General features: G+C 41.0%; 1 protein-coding gene across 2 annotated transcripts in view; it reads left to right on the top strand.

The window, feature by feature from the left end:
- Positions 1–22,788, top strand: part of CDYL (chromodomain Y like) — a 90,936-nt gene that overhangs the window by 46,145 nt on the left and 22,003 nt on the right. Inside the window, exon 3 of one of the 2 annotated variants that reach the window (XM_083747322.1) lies at positions 18,639–18,683. The exons of the other annotated variant lie outside the window; for it this stretch is intronic. Within the exon in view, the coding sequence (XP_083603448.1) occupies positions 18,639–18,683 (45 nt within the window). The remainder of the gene's footprint in view (positions 1–18,638; positions 18,684–22,788) is intronic. 2 annotated transcript variants of the gene reach the window in all.

Raw genomic sequence — 22,788 nt, 5'->3', positions numbered from 1 at the left:
CGGCGCAGCTTCGTGCCGGGCTCCGTAGGGTCGTGCAGAGCTGAGCGACGCCCGGGAGCGCAGGCAGCTCTGCGCAACCCTTCGGAGCCCGCGCATCTTCGAGCCGGTCTCCCAAGGGTTGCACAGAGCTTCCTGAAGCCTGGAGAGCGAGAGGGGTCAGTGCGCACCGACCCCTCTTGCTCTCCAGGCTTCAGCGAAAGCCTGCATTTGCCCCATAGGACGCACACACATTTCCCCTTCATTTTTGGAGGGGGGAAGTGCGTCCTATAGGGCGAAAAATACGGTAACACGTGGCATTGAGGTAAGATGGGGAATATGCAGGAGAAATGATTTTGAGGAGATATGGAAGATATTTGTATAATTTGTACTGTTAGAATGGAAAGGGGACAAACCATCACAAGAGGTGTTGAAATTTTGGGAGTTTGGATAGTTATAATTATAATGGAATGGTCTCGGGGGTGGGGTGCATATTTTTATTCTTATTTATAATTATTACTTTGTTTAAAATAAGAAAATAAAAAGATGAATTGCTGCCTACTAGGGCAATATCTGGTTTTAAACATTGTGATATACCATGATGTCTGAAATAAGGATGGAAGTATGTAGAGGCTTCACGGTTTATCCTGCATCATGATTTCTGCCAGCACCTGCTTTTGTGATTGGCTGCCCCCTGCATGAGGCAGGGAGAGCTTGCCGGCAGAGTTAACAGGAGCTGCAGGAATCAAGAGAAACATTGGCTGGTTTTATGGTTTTTTCCACCTTGTGATTTTTGCATAGCACACACACATCATGATTCACCCTGTATTGTGAGGTCAAAAATTATGAAAGCATCGCAGGTGACCAGCTGGCCAGTCTGTTGACAATGTTTAATCTATTGGTTGTACCGATACGCTAACCCTGTACCAAACCACCTTGTGGTTGTGCTTAAATCTAAACTCAAACTGTAAAAGTTCTTAAAACATAAATCGCAGGTCCATCAATCCCAGTGTTGCTTGCTCTCAATAATAGCAGTTAAGGAATTCCAAGAAAGAGTATTTCCTAGCCTTCCTTTCTGAGAGGCTTCTACCTAGAGTTACAGAGATTGAACCTGGAGCTTCGGCATACAAAGCATGTGTTCTACCACTTAGGAACAAAAAAATTCAATTTTACTCTTCCTTTTTAACCAGCTAGCTTGAGAGTGGTAATTGCCCAGTAGTAGACAGCATAGTGGCACGGAGGCACTTACCTGACCTCCCAGCAAGTGAGTTTTTGCTGTGTACAGAGAGGGGGCGAGGGCAGCATAGTGCAGCTGCTCCAATGGAGCCGATTCAGCACTCCTGCCACTGTTGTTGCACTGCGCTGGCCTTCCCACCAACTCACCCCTCTCTGTCTCAGAGAGTCACCTGCCAGGCCAGGAGGTCAGGTAAGTGTCTTCCTCACCATGCTTCCTGCTACTGTCACTGCCATACTGTTAATAGTAAATTGTTACTATAAGAACTTCAAAAATGATCCAGTGATGCCTTGAATCAAGAGGATAGGCTGATGATGCCTTGAATCAAGTGGATAATGCTAGGAAAAGATACCTACCAAGTTAAAGGAAACACAGTTGTTATTTTGTAGTGCCTTAAGAACAAGATATAAGTAAAGTCACCTTTTTTTAATCAAAAACGTCTGTGTGCCATTAAGTAATTCAAAAATTGATTTGAAAAGATTTTCCATGGGCTGGATATCTGCAAAGTTAACTTGCTCATTCTTAGTAGCAAAATAAAAATAAAACCTGTTCCTCACTGATTTGTCATAACTTTTATTTACTCTGCACAGGTATAAATGTCATTGGCTTTGCATTCTTACTCTCAGATAGTTCTGTGGCAGAGTTGAGTAGTGCTGGAATACAGGTATGAGCAATAATAATAAAATAGAAGGATTCCTCTATGTTGTGCTCCGAAAATCAGGGACATTTAGCACTATTAATTAACGATCCATGCTCTTTTTAAGGTTGAAAAGAGTTCACCAGGCTGGCTGCATCAGCTGCTCTTAATTAGCAGTAAGATGCACTTATGACAGGCCTCAGTAGCATCTTTGTCCTGCTATGTGGACATACAATATCATACTCTTTAATTGTTCCACAAATTCCTTTCTTAGAATGTGTGAATTCCATTGAGCTATGCTTTGAGATAAAATCATAAATCTTCTCCAGAAACCAACAGGTTAGGTCAGGCATAGGCAACCTTTGGCCCTCCAGATGTTTTGGACTACAATTCCCATCACCCATGACCACTGGTCCTGTTAGCTAGGGATCATGGGAGTTGTAGGCCAAAACATCTGGAGGGCCGAAGATTGCCTATGCCTGGGTTAGGTAAATGCAGAGTCGACTGTCAACTGGCATGGCAGATGCTCTTCTTCCTTGTTCCAGCCAATGCAAAGCGCTTGTCAAATAATTGTTTACTCTTGAAGTTGTAATGTTCCGTATGTGCAAACTTAGAAGATAAAAGGAGCTGCCTTGGATGTGTGTCTTTCCTCCTATCTTGACATGAGATGAAGTTGGAGCTAGCCAGATAACTTGGGAATATAGTAGTCCTCCTCTCTCTTAATAACCTCTTTTCTAATCTGAAGAGCTCTATGCTTAACCTGACTTCACCATGGAATGGGTTCCATAATAGCAGATATTTCTTGTCACAGCTTGATTTACTTGTTATGCTTCTTTATACTGAAATAACTAATATAGTTAAAGTAGAAAGGGAAATCTGTACGTTTACTGTGTAGTTGCTTGACCTTAGTGAAACTAAAAAAAAAATGCTGTGTTGACCTTTAATCTTGGGTAGGATGAGGAGGTATTATTTTTTTAATTCATTCATTCATTCAATTTATATCCCACCCTTCCTCCCAAAGGAACCTAGGGAGGCAAACACATTAATAAAAACGTCATTAAAGCATTCTTAAAAAAAACATGCAATAACATTCTCACATTGTCTCAACTCTCTTGCCCTGTTCTGAAGTTCAAAATAAGGTCAGTGAAAGGGTAGGGAGGGAATTGTGGCAGTAGTGCAACTCCTGATTTGCACACATTCTTTGAACACGATATGTACACATGCAGTGCTCTGTGACTGGGAATCCTGCCACATACACACCCCAAAAATCCTTTCAATGATACTGGTTTTGATGAATGGCTAGGCCTTCTATACTGCTGATACAGAAAGGGTGTTTCTGCTGTGAGCAAATGTTTGAAGGCAACTTCACAAGAGGTCAGCATTTTAAGTCTGATTTGCCATTGATCATTCCCATCAAAGGAATATTTATCACCTACAGATTTATCACCAATGTCAGAGTCATGAAATCCACTGATTGGAAAGTTTGAGTCTTCCTAATTTCCATCTTAACTGATAAAGCGTTGCCTATCAGAAAACAAAGCTAGGAAAATAAATGTTTTTAGTGTCAGAGGTGGTGCTCCCTCCTTGCGATATACATATAATGTCAATTTTAAATAATTTCATATCTCAACACAATATACTTGGAAACCACCAAAGCTTTGTTGATGATGGTGCTGTTTCTTGTTTAAGCTACGGCGGTCAGGAGGGGAGGTTGTAAAGAAGCTGTAAGACTAGTTGAGAGGATATTTCAGTTGAGAATATTTCCCACCAAACCCAAGGGCATCCTATATATTTACCCTTGTCCAACTTATTTCTGCAGCTGATTTGTTCAAGGGGGCTGTGCTACATAGTGTTGACTTTCCTATAGTTGCTTAGTAGGAGTGTGAACCTCAATAAACAGGCAGTTCCATGGGCAATGCAGAAGACTTCACTGTGATTCCTAGACCTGGTAGGCAAACCACTGAAGGATGGGAGGCTTATCAGAATTCAGCATCTAGTTAACCAGAGAACAACTGCAGCTCAATCAGTTGTGTAATAACTAACAATCATATGCAAAGCTTCCCTAGCAACTGATCTGTTTGGGACTCTCATGGAGCTTGGATAAGCTTAAATGAATGTATCTGTGTAATCCCTCTTAAAACAAAATGGGCACAGTTCTCCATGCTACTAAATGGAAAACCCATGTTACAAAGGACACTTGTAATAATCACATCTATCACTGTCAAGTCATAATAGATAGAAATTCAACTCTCCTGACTCTATATGATTTCTTTCCAGTGGAGAAATATAAATGCCAGCTGAGCAAACATGATGGGAATTTTTAGCACTGTAAGGCCTTTTTATTTCCTTTGCATGTCTAGAAATGATCTTATGATGATCATGGTATGGTATTGTAAGCTACTGGAGATCTGCATTGGCACAATATTGATCTCTCTGAAGCATATTTTACTTTTTTGATCAACTGCCCTCACAGAAGCGGTACTGTTTGTTAGCATTCAAGTATATGAGAAAGTAATAAAGGTTGGTTGGGAGGAACTGGTGGGGAAACTCATTTTAGGTTTAGGAATATGTTTTGTATCAATGCAGCAGAAATCATGAACTGCAACAGCTGCAGTTACTAGGTTAACTAAATAATTTGCTAGCCTAGAAGAATAAAGCCTATTTTGAAAGGGGCGTGTACACTGATAAATACATTTGAAATGAGCTTTTAACTTGTTTGAATGGAACTTGGCTTAGTGTAATACAATTATAGAAGTGTAGAGGTGAAAGAGACCCTAAGGGTCATCTAGCAGGAATATGTAGCTGTCCCATATTGGGATTGAACCTGCAACCTTGGTGTTAACAGCACTACTGATGACAAAACTGGAGATATTCTGCCCTGGACACAGTTCATTCTCCAGCAGCGGAGAGGCATGCATGAATTAATTGCTGCCACCGAAAACATAGGGAAAACATAGCTCTGGTCTTCTCTTAAATTTACCTATGTACGTCTGGTTATAGCCACAGCTAGTTTCATTCTGCAACATTAAATAAATTACGAGAATACGGCAAAGAATACGGATTTTGCCTTCATCACATTTCACTTGCTTACGTTCAAAAGAATTTTCAAATTCAGGGGGTTAGATAACGCTTGCGGGTCCCTTCAGACTCTATGAGGATATAAAGTGGCTAACATGGATGGAAAAGAAAGCAGGGAGGTTCTGAGCTCATCAGGAAACTTAAGTGCAAATTTTCAAACATTTCCCTGAAAATATATACAAGCATAGCTACATTTCTCAGTAGCAAGTCATGCTTAAACACCAAACCATATTGACAAAGATGAAAACTAAATTTCAGAAAATAATACATATTTTTAAGTTGGCTTCTTTGTGTAAATACATATGATAGCTATTTGCTTTGCTTTGCTTATGACCAGAAGCGTGTTATCCATTGTATATGTTTGTCAACTGGAAGTTGCATAAGGCAAAACTTAATTTCGCTATGTATTTTAAAGAGGTTTCTATAACCACCAAGAGTGGAAATTGTATGAAAATTCTGTTTGGCGTGCATGGCACATTTTTGTGTGGCTACTATAACCGGGGCTGGGGGTGGGGAATGTGGTGATATAACTTATTTTGTTAGCCTTATAATAATCAGTTGTAAAGATCGGCTAGGAACTTTGGTGGTTACTTTTCTCTTTGGACTAATACCAAATTGCAAATCCTTTTTGGAATCAGAGCTCCTGTGTCCTTAGCTGCTCTCCTTCCTGTACTTCGCTCCTGTTGGGATGCAGAAGTTCAGATAGAGTTTTGTGCAGCTTCTTACATTGGCTTGTGGCAACTGTGGGCCTGTTCTCCTGCAAAGTTTCTGCATGGGCTGTTTACGTTTATACAGGGGTGGAAGGAATGTAAGTATCCCATGCTTGAACTTGGTGTGCATTAGATAGCTGCTGCAGCAAGCATAGCTTTCTCTTTACCAAACCAGTGCTAATTAGAGTGACTGTTTTAAAGGAGGCTGCGAAGACTTGGCTTCAGAGCCTGTTTTGAATAGCAACTCATCTCTCACCCATTAGAACAAAGTACACTTCCCTTGCCACTGGTGGTTTTCAGTAGACTTCAGGTTAAAAGGTGGAGGTCCCAGATAAGTGTGGCACCTGGATGAACTTTCTGTAAACTAACAAATGCTAGCCTCGAGTTCCATCGAGGAAAAAGGTGGGGTATAAATAAATATATACTAATAATAATTTGATTTAGAAAGTAGGTAAACATAGAACGTAAAAAAGTAATAAATGCATGCCTGCATTTTTATTTTTTACAAGGTTAGTTTAATCTTTTATAAGAACAAGTGTATTTTATTTTAAAAATGTTCTCCTGCCCTTATAAAGGACACAAGCTCAGCTGCCTATATTTATTTATTTACTGGTTGCTTTGGCAAGTACCATATGTTGCTTTCCATATCGTATTCTTTAAAAAGAAAAAAGTGTTTGTTAGGTTTTCAGATACAAGTATGCAAACAACCAAAAGGAGGAAACAGTCCTTGCCTCCTGCCTCCTCACCCCAGCCCACATTCAGTAAGCTCTACAAATAAAAGTATTTTCCAGCTAGGATTCCTTGAACTTCACTGCTCAGCTCGAAATAGCCATAGTCAAAATCTTACCAGTAGGTGGTAGAATATCTATGAGATTTTTTTCCTGGAGAAAACACGTTCCCCAACAACTACCCAGTTTGGTTTCGGTCAACTGTATGCCTATCCCGTCATCTAACATTAATCCTCAACCTTGCTAATATGAGGGCTTCCAGATTATCTGTTTCATCTACTCTCTGTCCTGTAAGAGATCTGATCAGTGCCAAATTAAGTCACAACTGGCCTTTATGTTATATCAAGTCCCACCTAATAATGCATGCAAATGGTTGTGGGGGCCAACCCTGACAATTGGTGCACGCAGCTGCCATGCTTCTCACTATACAATGTTTTTGACCAGTGTGCGCACACAGAGCTCTCCCACACGAACAACCCTGTAAACACCCCCACAAAAAAAATTCTTTCAGTGTGTAGTGATCTGAATCCTGTTGTTACACACTCCCCACTTTCCTGGCCTTTGAGAAAATCTAGATTCAGAACTTAGTACGGTTTGGCTTGCTTTTGGGGTTCCTCCATCTGATCCTTAGAAGTGGTTTTTTTTTGTAATAATTGTGTTTAGTTACTAAGAGAGTATTGGTGGAAGCAAAGAGGCTAGCACTCCTAGCATGAAGTAAACTCATTGCCCCACACCAGATTCCCAAAGGAATCTGCACGCCCTTAGGTGCCCTTCTGCTGAAATTCTACCACCCCTTCTTTGCACCGCTTCCTAAAATAAAAGCTGTAGCTGCTGTTCACACACTGACCTCAGAGCAGCCCCACAGCTCTGCTACGTTTCCAGAGCCTCTCCCCTTGTGAAAATATCAGCGAGCCATCCTGAAAAAAATCAGCCTTTATAAAGATATGTTTCCCGAGGGCTGTGTGCCATCTATCAGGCAATTTGCGTGACAGAAGGCAAGGCTAAGCCAGCATTCATAACAGTATTTTCAAAGGGAGAAGCCATAGCTCTTGTGTAACTATTTGGGTCTCCTAAACCCTTAGTTTGCAAAGAGGTTTCTGAATTTCCAACCTAAGACTGTCATGTATTGCAGCTGGGCTTCTCTCTTGATCTTTATTCACCCTTTTTTCTTTTTAATTTTCAACCTGAGAGAGAGTACTGTGAGATTCAACGACTGGTTTATTATTGTGTGGCATTCCTATTAAAATATGGGTGCTGCTGCCTGGGGTCCTCCCCCACCCCAAGGAAATGACACAGCTGCCTATTTGTCTCTTGTTTGTAAATGGAATGAAAATTTAATGAAACATAGTTTCCATCAAGTATTTAAGAAAGATTGAGAACAACATAGGAATTTTATTTGGTAAATTGCAGAGTGCGCAAGGGCATGTAGCAAAACATTTCTTAGGAAATACAAGAAAATGTTTTCAAAATAGATGGTGACTCCTGAGCAAGTCATAAAAATCAGTACCAAGTTTGGGGAAGAAGGACTTCCAGAGAACAGAGCAAAATCTGCTGCTGGTCTTTCTGTATCGAACATTTTCCCTTATCTCAATCAAAGAAGGAAGAGTTTCGGTTTTCATTGAATATAATTTTCACTTGAAAGGCTTCTTGTTTTTTTTGCCACTTCGTGTAGTGTGTTCACCCTGGGTAAAAAATGTTTGTGAAGTATAGAAGCCATTTGGGTATTTCTAGGAAAGCCCCAACCATGTCCTTTTTATTGCACATTCATGATTATTTGTGCCTGCAAATGTTTAGGGGCGGTCATACCTCTTCATTTCTTGCTGAAATCTTGTAACTTCATTCCACTTTTGGGGTGGGGGCTGTCTTCTAGGCAGCAATAATGTGGTAGCCTTGGAGAAGCATCTCAGGACAACTAATAAAGCAAAATAAACCTGCCACTAATGCACTGCTGTGTCAAGTACATCTGCAATAAAACACCAGTCTGGGGAAGCCCAGAATCAGTTTGAAAGAGATCCAAGTATGCAAGTGGGAGAAGAGATTTTGTTCCTGATGTGTTTTCTGGTTTTATACCTCTTCTACAAATGGACCTTGAGCTTGTTTGGAGGTTCTAGCAGGGAAGTGCAGCTATCATATACCCTTGACCAAAGAACGGTACACTCCTATCTGGGATGGTCGTCCTCTTCCACCAAGTGTGCAGCTTTGGGAGGGACGCACATGGAGCGGTGAGGGGGGAAGGGGACACCCGCCTAGCCAACCAGATCAGCTAAATCAACCCTAGCGATCAATGGGGTGACAGATGTCGCAGCCAGATCACCCTCACACCCAGCCATTCTTCTAAAAGGACCCCTAACAGTTAAGTCCAGTCACAAACGACTCTGGGGTTGCGGCACTCATCTCGCTTTACTGGCCAAGGGAGCCGATGTTTGTCTGCAGACAGTTTTTCCAGGTCTAAGTCGCTTCTGGCGAAATCAGAGCAGCGCATGGAAACACTGTTTCCCTTCCCACAGGAGCGGTACATATTTATCTACTTGCACTTTGATGTGCTTTTGCACTGCTAGGTTGGCAGGAGCTGGGACAGAGCAACGGGAGCTCACCCCGTCATGGGGATTCGAACTGCCAGCCTTCTGATTGGCAAGCCCAAGACTCAGTGGTTTAGACCACAGCACCACCCATGTCCCCAATCTTCTAGGGAGTTTTTAATTCAGAGGTGCTAGGACTGAACCCTGCCTGGAAATCAAGTGTTGGGAGCCATTGAGAAATGGCAACTGGTTGGGATTAGGACTCAAGAAGTAGAAGTAAAAACTCAGAGTTAGTGATTTCCCACATGGTGGGAAGAAAAGATAGTTGCATCCAGCAACCCATGTGCCAGGAACTGGTTATTTATATTTTTCACAAGCTTGACTTTGCAATAAGCCCTCTTGTAGTGGTGTGTTTGAGCACATTCTGAACTGTGTGTTGTGCCTTTTCTGTTCATTTGTTTTTAATGAATTGGCTGCCTCTCTTATCTTCCAGCAACTCTGATTCTCAGCTTGTTGCCCTTTGGACCATGAGCAATATATTTTGCATCTTCTGGAGGTGAGGGGAAAGGATGGGGGAAGGAACAGTGGGAGGTGTTTATGCTTACAGAGGCATGATAATGAAACAGAAAGCCACATTGGCAGAAGAGCTCTAAATTAGTTTGTTTGGGGCCAGTGCCATAAATCCAGTGCTTTCTCTTTATTCTATACTAATTGCAGAGAACCTAGAAGGACAGAAAGTGAAAGAACTAAGGCTTTGTGCCTCCTGGGTTTGCTGTATGTGCCATGGCTAGCTACTGCTCAAGACAGACCTTGTGGAATACTGGTTGTGGGCAGTGTTTTATGTGAAACACAGCAAAATTCCTCACCCAGTTGTTACAGAGGGAACCCACTTCCTGCTTTTCAGGATGAGGAGTTGACTGTCTTTTAATTGTTTAGGGAGGTGGGGTTGCAATTAAAGGAATGTTAAGTGTGACGAGAACTTTTATATTCCTTGTTCGCTGTGTTCAATATTTCAAGCTCTTGTTTCATGGCACCGTCATTGAAAGGTACCCACCACCTGTTCGACAGCATGTGGCCATTGGGGCTTGTGTGCTGGGTTATTTCCTTCAACTTGGGTTTGTTTGATTTTTTAGGAATTTTCAGCTAGGTCTTGTGTATACATCTGCACATGGTCCCAGCTGTAATTGTAAGCACTTGGAGACCTTCAGCTTTAATTTGCTCAGGACTGCAATATCTGCTTCTGCTTCTCACCTCTCTTAGTCATCTTAAGCAGGGCTTTTTTCAGCTGGAACTGAGTTCTGACGCCCCTTTGGTGAGTTCTGGCACCTCTGTAGAATTGCGGCACGGTGGCATGTTGCTCTGGGCTGCGGTCAGCACAAGGTTTTGTGTTGCATGGCGGAGGCAGCATAGTGATTAGTGTGGCGCAGCAGTGTGTGGCGGTGTAAGAAGAGAAGCTTTTTTAGGGGGCAGTTTGCCCTTAAAAAGGCTCAGCAAGTATCGGCTGGGAGCTCCCCCCTTTAAAAAGGTCATAACCTGTTTTTTCTTGTTGTTATTTTTTGGGGGGTTTTATAAGCAAGAATAATGTTATACAAACAAGTATACCAGGTTTTCTCATGTCATTTGTATATCACAAAAATAACATAATAAATGTGGAAAAATATCTACAACACATGTTTCGTTCTTAGTGGTCAACGTACAGGTTCTTGGTTCATGAATTGGTTTAAACAATTAAGAAGAAGAAAATAAGTCTATTCTGTTGAGAAAGGGGAATGAGAATTCAGAGCTGTCAAAAATAGATTATACCTTAAAACTGGAAAAAAAACATTGTAATATAAAAGATTAGAAATTACTTGAAAGAAACAAATAGGCCTGGGATTAAACTAAGTTATAATTAAATAAATGGGATTTAGAATATTAAGAAATGTGAATAAGATGGACTATAATTGGAAATTGTTTTAGTTCAATAATGATATTGGAAAGCTGTTACTTTCAACTACAAGGAAACTCAGAAGGGAGGGAGTAGAGGAAGTCAACCAAGATGTTTGAAAAGTTGGATTTGTAAAGAATTAAGTTTGTTGTTATTGTTTATCTGTTTATTGTTCTTTTTTTTCTTTCGTTCATTAATGTATTTTTCTTTTTTTCTTTTTCTGTTTTTGTGTGTTATTCTACTTAGTGGTTTTTGTTATTATTGTGGAAAATCTAATATTTTTTTTTAAAAAAAAAATATCCTGAGATGGTTGTTCTGAAACAAACATACAACAATAAAACTGTGGCAGAGTAGGGGAATAAGCCACAGTTGGGTATTCTGGAACAGACAGGTAACATTAAAAGCTGCTATCTGAGAAGCATAGTTTTTATATATTATTTAAAAATTATCTTTCGGCATGAAGTGTCCAAGCAAGTCTAAAATGCATTGACGTGGATTAATAGTAACTTTCTGCTAAAGATTTTCCAGTCCCTAGAGGTTTAGAGATTCTTGCACCTGAGAAGGGAGCTATCCCACCTTTTAGGCAGTGTGAGTGCATTTCTGAGCTTTGTGCACCCTTGGAAGGATCAGGAGAATTGTGCAGTATGCAAAGTCTGAAGGACACAGATAGAAATGGGAGGGAGGAAGGAAGAAAAGGCACATAAAATAATGAGGTGGGGATGGCAAAGAGGAAAGTTCAGTCCAACAGGCAAGATAAGGGAATAATGTGGAAAGGGAGAGAGAAGCAAAGGAAAAGCAAGGAAGTGTGCCAGTTGGCATCCCGTGACTGCCTATTAAATATCTGAACTGGAGAAGCAAAATAGATGGAAGTGACAGCAGATTTCAGCTAATGTCATTTTAGGCTTTCTGGATTTTTATTTCTATCTCTTTGTTATTTTGAATTGTATTATTATTATTAATAATAACAATACATTTTATTTATACCCCGCCCTCCCCAGCCAAAGCTGGGCTCAGGGCGGCTAACAACAATCAAAATAATTCAACATTCTAAAAACCTTTTATTATAAAAATTAATTAAAATCAAATTGATGGCAACCATCAAGCAAAATTCTATGCGGATTGCCAGAGGAGGGGGTCAGGCTGCGCCCTGACCAAAGGCCTGGTGGAACAGCTCTGTCTTGCAGGCCCTGCGGAAAGATGTCAGGTCCCGCAGGGCCCTAGTCTCTTGTGACAGAGCGTTCCACCAGATTGGGGCCACAGCGGAAAAAGCCCTGGCTCTAGTTGAGGCCAGTCTAACCTCTCTGTGGCCTGGGATCTTCAGGATGTTTTTATTTGCAGACCGTAGGTTTTTCTGTGGGACATACCAGGAGAGGCGGTCCCGTAGGTACGAGGGTCCTAGGCCGTATAGGGCTTTAAAGGTTAAAGCCAGCACCTTAAACCTGATCCTGTACTTGTATTCTGTCTTGCATGCTTTTTACTCTTCAAAATTAGAGCCGTGTAATCTTTAAGCAAAACAAAGTTAATCCTTAAACCAAACAATAAAAGAGGGGGAGGTCAGGAAAACATATTATTACAAAGCAGACAGAGCAGCTCCTTGCCTCCTTATTGTTATTTTCACGCAGTCTGCAAATTCTCTTCATTCCCTAGTTAGTTAGGAAAGGAACATAAATAATTACCCTATATTAAGGATTGCAGTTTTCCCCCGGCTGAAAATTGTACTGATGTTAGCTCAAGGATTTTGGCAATATAATATTCATAAGTTATTTTGTTTATTTAAATTGCTTTTCTGGCCCTTCCTAAGAACTCACGGCAGGTGTCAAAAAGTTTCAGGGGAGTGTGAGAAACGAACCATCAATTAAAATTATTCCAGTTCTTGGCCCAGTTGTTAGAATTTAACACAAACAGAGAAGTGTTACAGTGCTTCCAGAAGGAATTTTATCCTAGAGTTATTTGGAGTTTGAGTCTTCAGAACTCACACAATCCTGGGGCAGCCACTGATAACTTATAAATATGAATTTGAATATAGTAGAGCCAACAAGTTTCCTGTTGGTTGATCTTAAAAATCACCACAAAACAATATATAACATCTTGAGGATGCTGTCTCTTACCTATGTAGAGGCCACGGTATTGGTGGCTTTATTGGCCAAAACCAAAGTGTTGTTGAATTGTGCTCGGAAAGTACTGGTAAGCCAGTGCAGATATTATAGTACCGATGTTTCAGGCTTTAAATCTTACTTTCTGGTCGATTTTCTGCATCTGGTGGAGCATCCTGAGAGTACCCAGTGGCCATCAGAGATGCACACACATACGTGTCTATTTTAAGTGGCTTTTAAATGAAAAAAGTGTTATCTGAAGAGAATTCCAGCAAGTTTTGTTCTGAATTTTATTTTATATTCTCCTAGTCCTTCGTTCCTTCTAGCCTTTTCCTTTCCCACAGAGCAGAATGGCTTTTTTCTTGTGATCTCAGGTCATCTGCAACTAGATGGGAGTTACCTAGCAGCGCTGTCGGTTTAATGGCACCCATTCTCACTGCACCGCTGCCAGGAACTGCTGCTTCTCACAGCTAGTAGCAGCTCCCTCATCGAGAGCCCTGCGACTTCCAAGAAAAGGAGGAGCTGCCATACGCAATCTAGAAATCCATCTTTTGTCGCTTCTCTGAAGACTCAGAAGTCGGAAGCGGCAGAAAGGCTCTCTACAGCTGCTTGCCCCTCTTGTGGAAGTCACTTCCCATTTTAGAATAGCATTTGAAAGGTGTTACTCGCCATGTCTTTTTGTCAGTAGTTGCTGAAGTTTAAAGTGCTGAAAAGATGCGAGATTATCTTCTTCTTTTTGCGGGAAAGCGTTTTTCACCTGCAACATCCCAAGTTGTGTTTTATAGACAGTGGTACCTCGGGTTACATACGCTTCAGGTTACAGACGCTTTAGGTTACAGACTTTGCTAACCCAGAATAGTACCTTGGGTTAAAAACTTTGCTTCAGGATGAGAACAGAAATTATGCTCCTGCGGCAGCGGGAGGCCCCATTAGCTAAAGTGGTGCTTCAGGTTAAGAACAGTTTCAGGTTAAGAACGGACCTCCAGAACAAATTAAGTACTTAACCCGAGGTACCACTGTATCTGTTTTTAGTACTGCCTCCATCCGCAATGGACAAATTGGCTTCATTAGGGCTTAGTGTACAAGGTGGGTTTTGTGTCCAGAACTGCCAAGTAGGACTAAGTGTTTATGTGGGTTGGTTTTATTCATTGGGGGGACGGGGACGGACACATTTGTGCAACTAAAAAGTTTCAGTTAATTGGGCAGCAGATTGTACACACACACACACACACACACACACACACACACACACACTTCTAATAGAAATGCATATTAAACCCCAAAATGCAAGCCCCATCTTAAAAGAGGCAGTAAACTTTTTTTCCCCGTGGGAGGAAATGCCTCTTCTATAACAATAGCTGAAATAGCATGTGTGGGCATAATAGACAAAAAAAAAGTTATTCTTGCTTCGAGATTATTGTTTTTACCCATATAAAATATAATAATAATAATAATAATAATAAAAAAAAAAAAAAAAAAAATAAAATTTATTTATATCCCGCCCTCCCCAGCCGAAGCAGGGCTAAGGGTGGCTAACAACAATAAAATAATACAACACAATATGCACATTTAATCTGCATGTTTGACTAAAGCTGCAACCCCAATCATGTCTCCTTAGAAGTGAGTCCTTGCAGTTGTTCATACCTATCTCAGGAGAAATCATGGGAGTTGTAAGACAGAGGCTTTTTCTTGAACTGATAAACTGACTATAAAACTCATCAGATTTTTCTGGTTTTAGTCTTAGATGGCAAAGTCCAGAACTGTTTAAACTTGAACAAAAGTGGGAGGATCTGGGAACTAAAACTTCATCCTATGCAGGATATTGCGATGGATATTCATTATTTCTGTATTTGATGTGTTAATTGAAATGTTTATGCAAGGAGTTACTAATTCATTTCAGCAGGGGTGTGCAGCCCTCACTTGAGGTACCATTTTCATGATCAGAAACCTCCCACAGCTGCTGTTTGCACCGTGAGGTGGTAAAATACCTTATAATACCTTTTCCCATCAACACATTTAATTGCAAGTCTCCTGGGTTTTCTACTTTATACACTGAAACCCTTTAGAATTTTAGCTTCTCCATTTATTTTTATTTTTTTAACATGGAAGGCATTTCAGTCCCTGCTCCACAACTAATAAAGTGAGCCGAGATTCAAATTATTATTGAGAGATGATGAGAACGTCACAAACTAAATGGCTTTGTATTGATTTTCTAATCAGCTATGTTTAAGATTAATAATGTGTCCTTTATCTTGGTTCCCAAACTGGACTTTTTGACTTCCAAGTCTTTTTCTCAAAATATGCTTCCAAGAATGTGTTGATTACACTTTCAGTAATGGCTTTTATTGTAGTATTTCTTTTTACTTTCATAGCAGCAATATAGTTTCCAGAAAACCTGCTGAATATCAGTTGGTCTTGCAACTTCTACAACTTTTTTCCATTTGCCATAAAACCCCTTAGATTGGAGTATGGATTTGAGAATATTGTTCTGACTTCTTATGTACAAAGCAATTGTGACGGGTATCTTTCCAGTATCCTCCATGGAGAAATGGAACAAAACTGATTTAATTAGTTCTCTCCTCCTTGAGCCTTTGTTTGGTTTTATTCCTTGGCAAGCAATTTCATCTGATAATCTTGAAAATGTTCATGTTAGTCGTATTAGGTCTTTAGTGTATTGATCCATAGGTTGGAACTAGATATGGCAATTAACATGGTGCCGAATCTGAAAATGATAACCATGTGTCATGTTCTCCCTTTTCCTCTGTAACATGTATTTATGGAAGCGAATAACTTTGTGTCATGTGCATTTTCTTTGATAGCTAGTAATGTGAAGCAGGGGTTGGAAATTGGGAAATAGATGATGGAATGTCATTACAGTACAGGCGTATTCAACATGGTTATCTGCAGATAATGTTGGGCTATAACTCCCATCATCTGGGACCATTGATTATGCTGGCTGGGCCCATTAGGACAGTGTTTCCCAACCTTGTGCCTCCAGATGTTTTTGGCCTACAACTCCCATCATCCCTAGCTAGCAAGACCAGTGGTCAGGGATGATGGGAGTTGTAGGCCAAAAACATCTGGAGGCACAAGGTTGGGAAACACTGCATTAGGAGTTGAAGGCTAACAACATCTGCAGGGCACCATATTGGCTGCCCCATGGCCTACTTGTTATTTATTTATTTATTTATTTATGCCCATTATCTCTATAGAAATAGGTATAGTTGTGTGGAATATGTTTCAACACGTGTCTCAGACAACATGGGAAATCTATATGATGCTGTACTTACCTAGCCATTCAAGATTACTTCCTCTTCCACTGCATCAAATAAATTTGAATTATGCTAATGCTGTTCCACTTACATAATTCTGCTCACAGTAAGCATGCATAATAAGGTTTCCTGGGCTCTGGAATTGAGGGTTTTGATGAGTAAATCAAGAGATCTTCTTTACAGATTTTGTATGAAGTCCAGCAAGGCAAAAACTGAGTTTGTTGTTATAAGGTTTTTTGGGGGGTGGGGAACTCCCTTAACCCTAGAAATTAATAAATGGTAGCATTTTGATTATTGAAGGGAAGAATGCAGGCCAGTTGGAAAATATAGGCTAAGTTTCCTTTCCAAGCATGAGCTTCACCTGGGATAGATGTGTTAACATGACAAAAGGTGTTGATGGCCCATCTAAGAGGAATATTGGGCCTAGGCAGACAGAGGCTGCCAAGGTGATGGGGTGTGTATATGAGGTGACAGAAAAGAATGTCTTTAGCAAGGTGTGCTGGGAAGAAGGAGAAGCAGGAGAGAGAGATCCATTTTGGGCAGGTTGGCTGAAGGCAGGCTGGGAGAGATGCCTTGGACTCTAGTGCTGCACTGCTGTGGGGAAAAAGCCCCTCTTGAGATGACCATGCTGTAAGATCTGGGCTCCCTACATCCAAACAATATCTGTAGACAAAGTGACTGCTGGCTATTGTTAACAGGGTAGGTTAGAAGTCAGAAAATATGCTTTTCAGAATGTTGAGACACAGAATGGGGCAATGCCAAAGATGAAAGTTATAGTTATGGAATAGTAAAGTTACAGAATACAATACATTTTTCAGTTGCTGCTTTTTAAACAATGTAATGAAAATGTATTCTTCCCTCTAGAATAAAGTTTTCCATTCACATGTTCTTCCCAAGGTTCCTTGTAAAAATCTGCTTCAACAGTAAGTTAAAGCAAATATATATCAGAAGTGATCACAGATGGAGGTTTAAACAAGCAGCCAGCAGGTTTCATATTTTTTTCAGAAACCGTCCCTTTAATTAAGCAAGTTGACGAATATGAGGGTTAATATAAGAAAAAATTGACTGGGTATGCGATACCCCAAAATGGGTGGTGTTACTTAGGGCCAAAACACCATTGATGCTCAATTGGGTATAGATTCTACCCATTCTCCCCCCTTTTATTAAATGCAACCGTGGAAGATGAACATTGGGGAGGGGCTTCTTCCCTTTCCAACAGCTTTTCTGTTCGAAAATTGCTTCTCCCTTCCTCTGCTCTCCATACCCAAGTGCTTTTATCTTGGAGGGGTACCTATATCTTTTCCCTCACAGCAGGGAAAATCAGCTGGGGGTTGATGATAGTTGAAAATATACAAGAGGGGGGAGGATCCTGTGTAGGATTTGTGCACAGATTAACAGCTTCCTTTGCAAGAGGTTGGTAAATCAGTGCTCACTCCTACTCCATTTGTCTTCTTCAGTTAATGTCGCTGCAGAAGTAGTATTTCGAGGCTCCTTTGTAATACGTTTCCTTCAAAATCCACGTGAGATTGTTACAATACTTTTCGTTCCGTGTTGTATTTCTCTGTGTTATGCTAGTAAATAGCAACTGTCTTTCTAGGACCTAGACAATCCTTTATTCTTTAGTTGCGTACTGAACAAAAGAGGAGAAAGCAAAATAGTGGCCTCGTCTGTCTTTCCACCCAAAGTTTTAACTTGTAATAATCCACCCTCAAGCCTCACCTCAGCAGTGTGCTATTAAGCATTCTTTTGCTGAAAGTGGCATCAGTGAGACCAGGCTGTTTATCATTATGCATAATACCCTGAGAAAAGAGAATGTACAATTTGATGCTAAGATCTCTTTGTCTCAGCCCTTTTGCTGCAATCCTGTGCTCACTTTCTTGGGTGTAAGCCGCATTGAACTCAGCTGGACTTGCACCTGAATAAAGTGCAGAGGCAGATTTTAGCCATGGCTAAATTGGGGGATTGCGTGCCTCAGGATCCTTGGATCTTGGCTGTTTTCTCATGCTAGCCACACACCCTGTAAAATTAATTCTATTCACATTTTATCTGTGCAATCAGAAAAAAAAATTGGGAACAAAAAAGTCGCATTGGAAAAAAAGACTTTCGAGCCAAATAGCCTCCAAAAAGGCATTCCATTTTGACGACACTAACCCTGGTTTAAAGGGCCATTTGGTGCCTAGCTTATATATCTGAGTTTCTAACACTGCTCTAGGGAAATGATACCCATATAGGAGAACAGTAATTGGTGTGTAATGGTCAATGTATTGGGGAGCTCATTTGCTATAGCATTCCAGTTTTTATCCTGTTCTGCAAAATGATACTCCATTTCTTCCTCATGTTTTTGTGCCTTAATTCCCCCTCCTCTTAATATCACTGGAAATACTGTTTTTTTAAAGCATCTGTAGCAATGTATATTTCAGAGGATTTGCTTTGCATTTCTAATACCCTTCTTTATCTGTTTTAGCATCTCCCTGTATTCTTCCCAGTGTTCTTTACTTCCTATTTTCTTGTAAGTATAGCGTATTCTTTCCCCCCTCCCCTTGTTTCCTATTGACCTGTTTAAACACTTGGACTTGTTTTGAACCTGCTCCTGACTTTTTGAAGAAAATATTTTAATTGCCATGTAAATCTAGCCTGGCATATATTTTTTTTTGACAGGAATTACCAGTGTTTGTTTGACATTGTTATGTGTAATATGTTTTTCACATCCACAGTTATCACAAATTGTACAGTGCTCCTCCAGTAGTAATTAAAATTGATTTCCACATGACATTGTAGCTGCTCTAGTGTATTGTTCTGTTCCTAATTTATTTATTCTGTTTTTGTTCAGTAGTTGAAATCTCCTGTATACAGGTGGGTCCATGGCATGTATCAGGAAGCACATTATTTCTTCTTTTTATTTGTGTGTTTCACCTAACTCATTCATAATATCTGCATCATACATACCACACCTAAAATCCATTTCAGTTAAAAGTGGACTGAGACATGTATACAATACCAATATGCTTGCATTACTTAATCCCTGCATTTTACTACTGAAGTTAAGAGTATCCAGTCATCTTAGCTTTATTCATCAGGAGCCTCAAAACATCTGGAGGGCTGAGGTTGAGGTTTCCTCAACCTCAGCCCTCCAGATGTTTTGACACTGCAATTCCCATCATCCTTGACCACTGGTCCTGCTAGCTAGGGATCATGGGAGTTGTAGGCCAAAAACATCTGGAGGGCCAAGGTTGAGGAAGCCTGCTCTATTGTTACAAATGCATAGGTGCCATCTTCTAGTTTTATGATGTTGTAGACTCTAGCCTGTGAATAGTTTATGTTCCCATGCAAGGTTGATGTGACAGTTCAGGTTTTTCCCTAAACACTGGCTATAAGGGATAGTAGATAGTCCAGATAGTATATCTAAATATATTTTCAGGTGCATATGTGGTTATAAAATAATGACATGATAACATTTTTCCACTTAGTGCTCAAATAATTTGCCATTAGGGTGTTAAGAAAAAAAGTATTGTGGGAGTTCAAGAGCCTATTCAAACACAGTAGTAGCTCCTTTGTATCTTTAACATGTTGAGTGTGGCAGAATCAACTACAGTGGTGCCTCGCAAGACGAAATTAATTCGTTCCGCAAGTCTTTTCGTCTTGCGAGGTTTTCGTCTTGCGAAGCACGGTTTCCCATAGGAATGCATTGAAAATCAATCAATGCGTTCCTATGGAAACCGCCTTCAGACCAGGTCCGGGGACAGTCTGTCCCCCGACCTCTTCTGAAGGCCGGCGGGGGGCGAAGGTCTTTGCTCCCCCCCCCGCCTGCCTTCCCGGGAGAGCGGAGACTTCTCCGCTGTCCCGGGGCGATTTAAAAGCCCCCGGGAAGGAAGGCAGGGGGGACAAAGACTTTTGCCCCCCGCCAGCCTTCAGAAGAGGTCCTTCAAAAGCCGTCCAGGACAGCGGAGAAACGCGCTGCGTTTCTCCGCTCTCCCGGAAAGGCAGGCAGGGGGGAGCAAAGACTTTTGCCCCCCGCCGGCCTTCAGAAGAGGTCCAGGACCTCTTCTGAAGGTGGGCGGGGGGCAAAAGTCTTTGCTCCCCCCGCCTGCCTTCAAAAGCCATCCGGGATAGCAGGGAAGCGCTTCCCTGCTATCCCGGATGGCTTTTAAAATGCTGGCGGTGGGGAGCAAAGCCTTTCGGCCCCCGCCGGCCTTCCTGGACCTCTTCTGAAGGCCGGAGGGGGGGGGAAAGGCTTTGCCCCCACCGCTAGCATTTAAAAGAGGTCCCCGGAGATTTCCCTATGGGCTTTCTTCTTGCGAAGCAAGCCCATAGGGAAATTCGTTTTGCGAAGCGCCTCCAAAACGGAAAGCCCTTTCGTCTAGCGGGTTTTTCGTCTTGCGAGGCGTTCGTCTTGCGGGGCACCACTGTATGAACAGCAGCTCCTTAAAACCTGACATTGTGGTGAAAGGATGACACATTTTCCCTGTTAAACCATTTATTATACCACGTCAGTTATACTTCATTCCTGCAGTTGGGAACCATTCATGGAAATTTCCCGGTGTGCCTTAGTGCAGGAAAGTCTACTTGAAAATCTTGATGTGTTTTTTTTCAAGGGATGTCTGGTGTCTTTTTAAAAGGTGTCTGGGCCATTTTTCAAACTTAATATTTAGATGCTTAAACCATAATCCGCCTCTCTCTACTTCTTTCAGGAAGATGCTACTAAAAAAACGGGTCTTTAGAGCGGAAACATGACCCTGAAAAACTATAGGAACTTCCTTCACATATGCAAGAAGTACCTGTGATTTTTTTTCAGGGACATGTTTCCTTTCTTAAAACCCAAGTGTTCATTTTATGAATAACATATTTCTGAAACAGTAGTAAATGCCAAAAGTTTTCATTGACGGATGCATATATTCTAAGCAACCTGCTCCTGCACTCAGAGAGAGAATTGTGGTTGTACGTTATGGAACATGTAGCCATCATACAATTAACCTAAAAGCTGTTCAGGTCTTGCAAATCTGCCTCCAGGCAAATTACCAAGCTGCAGTTTGACACGTAGCAGCTCATTCAAGACAAGTGGCTGAGTGGCAAATATCTGTCCACCCACATACCTACCTACTCACTGGTGGAACTTACCTTAGCTGCAAGCGAAAGTTGCCATAATATAGCATCATGCTTCTAGGGCTGGATCCAGTGATGTCCTTGAATATGTGGGAAATGCCCTTTGTCTATAAAAAGGTGCTCTATACATTTTGCTAGTCTTGTACCAGGTAAGTGGAACTATATCCAAATGTGTTGTTCTGCTCCCACAGACTCTAGCAGTAGCAGAATCATGATTCGTTATTTCTTTATACAATTTGTAACGGCAACAATCTTTAAGCAGTGAACAGGAAAATAAAGTATAAAAATTTGTTTAAAACTGTAAAATCAGACTTCTAGGCCCTCTTTTTTATATTGCTCATTTATTTGTAGAACAGCACTATTTTCCTTCTGCTTGTGGTTCTCTGGGTCAGCTTCTGCCCTTAAGTAGGGAACCCTAAAACAAGCACATTTATGCTACCAAGTTGGAAAACAGAACACTACTATGGTGATTGCTTGTCTCGGCCGCCTGTTGTTGTAGGAGGAGGAGTTTTTTTGAGAATGATAGAAGAGGGCAAGCAGACCAGGTAGTAGGCTAATCACTGACTGATGGTGATATGGCTGTCATACTGAAATAGATTATGTGCAAGCTACATTCCTTGTTTGTGCCTTGTGGCCATGTTCTGACATAATGCTAATCCATGGTTTTGTACTATAAGAACAAACAGCCTCCTTCCACGTTTGCATGTTTCCCACCACACAAACACACATACACAACAGGGTGGAGGCATTCAAAAGAATTTGCTTTTAGTTAATCACAATTCATTGTTTTGTCCAAACCAGTAACTGTGATTAATACTTCCTGTGGCTAGCTTAAACAAGCCAGCTTCATAAATCAGTTTGAAGCTGGCTCGTTTTGAAACTAACCGTAGTTAGTATTAAACCACAATTCCTAGTTCAGATGAAAGGGCAAAAGTATCCAAACTATTCCAGCTTTCCGGTGAATTTAGTTGAGGAAGAGGTTAGTTCACATGGTGTCATTTTCCAAGCAGCAAAACCACTTTGGCCCGATAAGACACACAAGTCTATTAGTCCTGTTACAAGAAACCTTTTCTGTTGTCCAAAAACACAGGAAAAATATTGGCTCTGGGGCAGATTTCTCAGAGCTGCTAGAATGAATTGGCTCTTCATAGGATATCACAGTCTCTTCGGCAGAGCCATGAGTGAACAACCTAACTATATTGCTTATAACTTACATGCATATATTTAGGGGCAGGCAACGGTTTGAGTGTGTGTGTGTTATATAATGTCAGGTTCTTGATCTAACATATTTTAATCCAAGGCTTCACTTACCCAAGCCCCAAATGAACCAATTGGATTGCAGCAATTTTGTTTCTAGCCTACCTGATTAATTTTTACAGCTTTGATCTCTCCATTGCACAATAGCAACACCTGAATGGTATTTTTTTAAAATACCTGTTTACTGTGGATTAACACCTTCATCTTCATACTCTTAAATATTTGTTGAGAACATTGTAGTGAGCGGATGAAGTCTT

The sequence above is a fragment of the Podarcis gaigeae genome, assembly GCF_964106915.1.
Source record: "Podarcis gaigeae genome assembly, chromosome: 7".
Classification (NCBI taxonomy): Eukaryota; Metazoa; Chordata; class Lepidosauria; order Squamata; family Lacertidae; genus Podarcis; species Podarcis gaigeae.
Note: the sequence above shows the minus strand (reverse complement) of the source record. Positions and strands in the feature narration are given on the sequence as shown.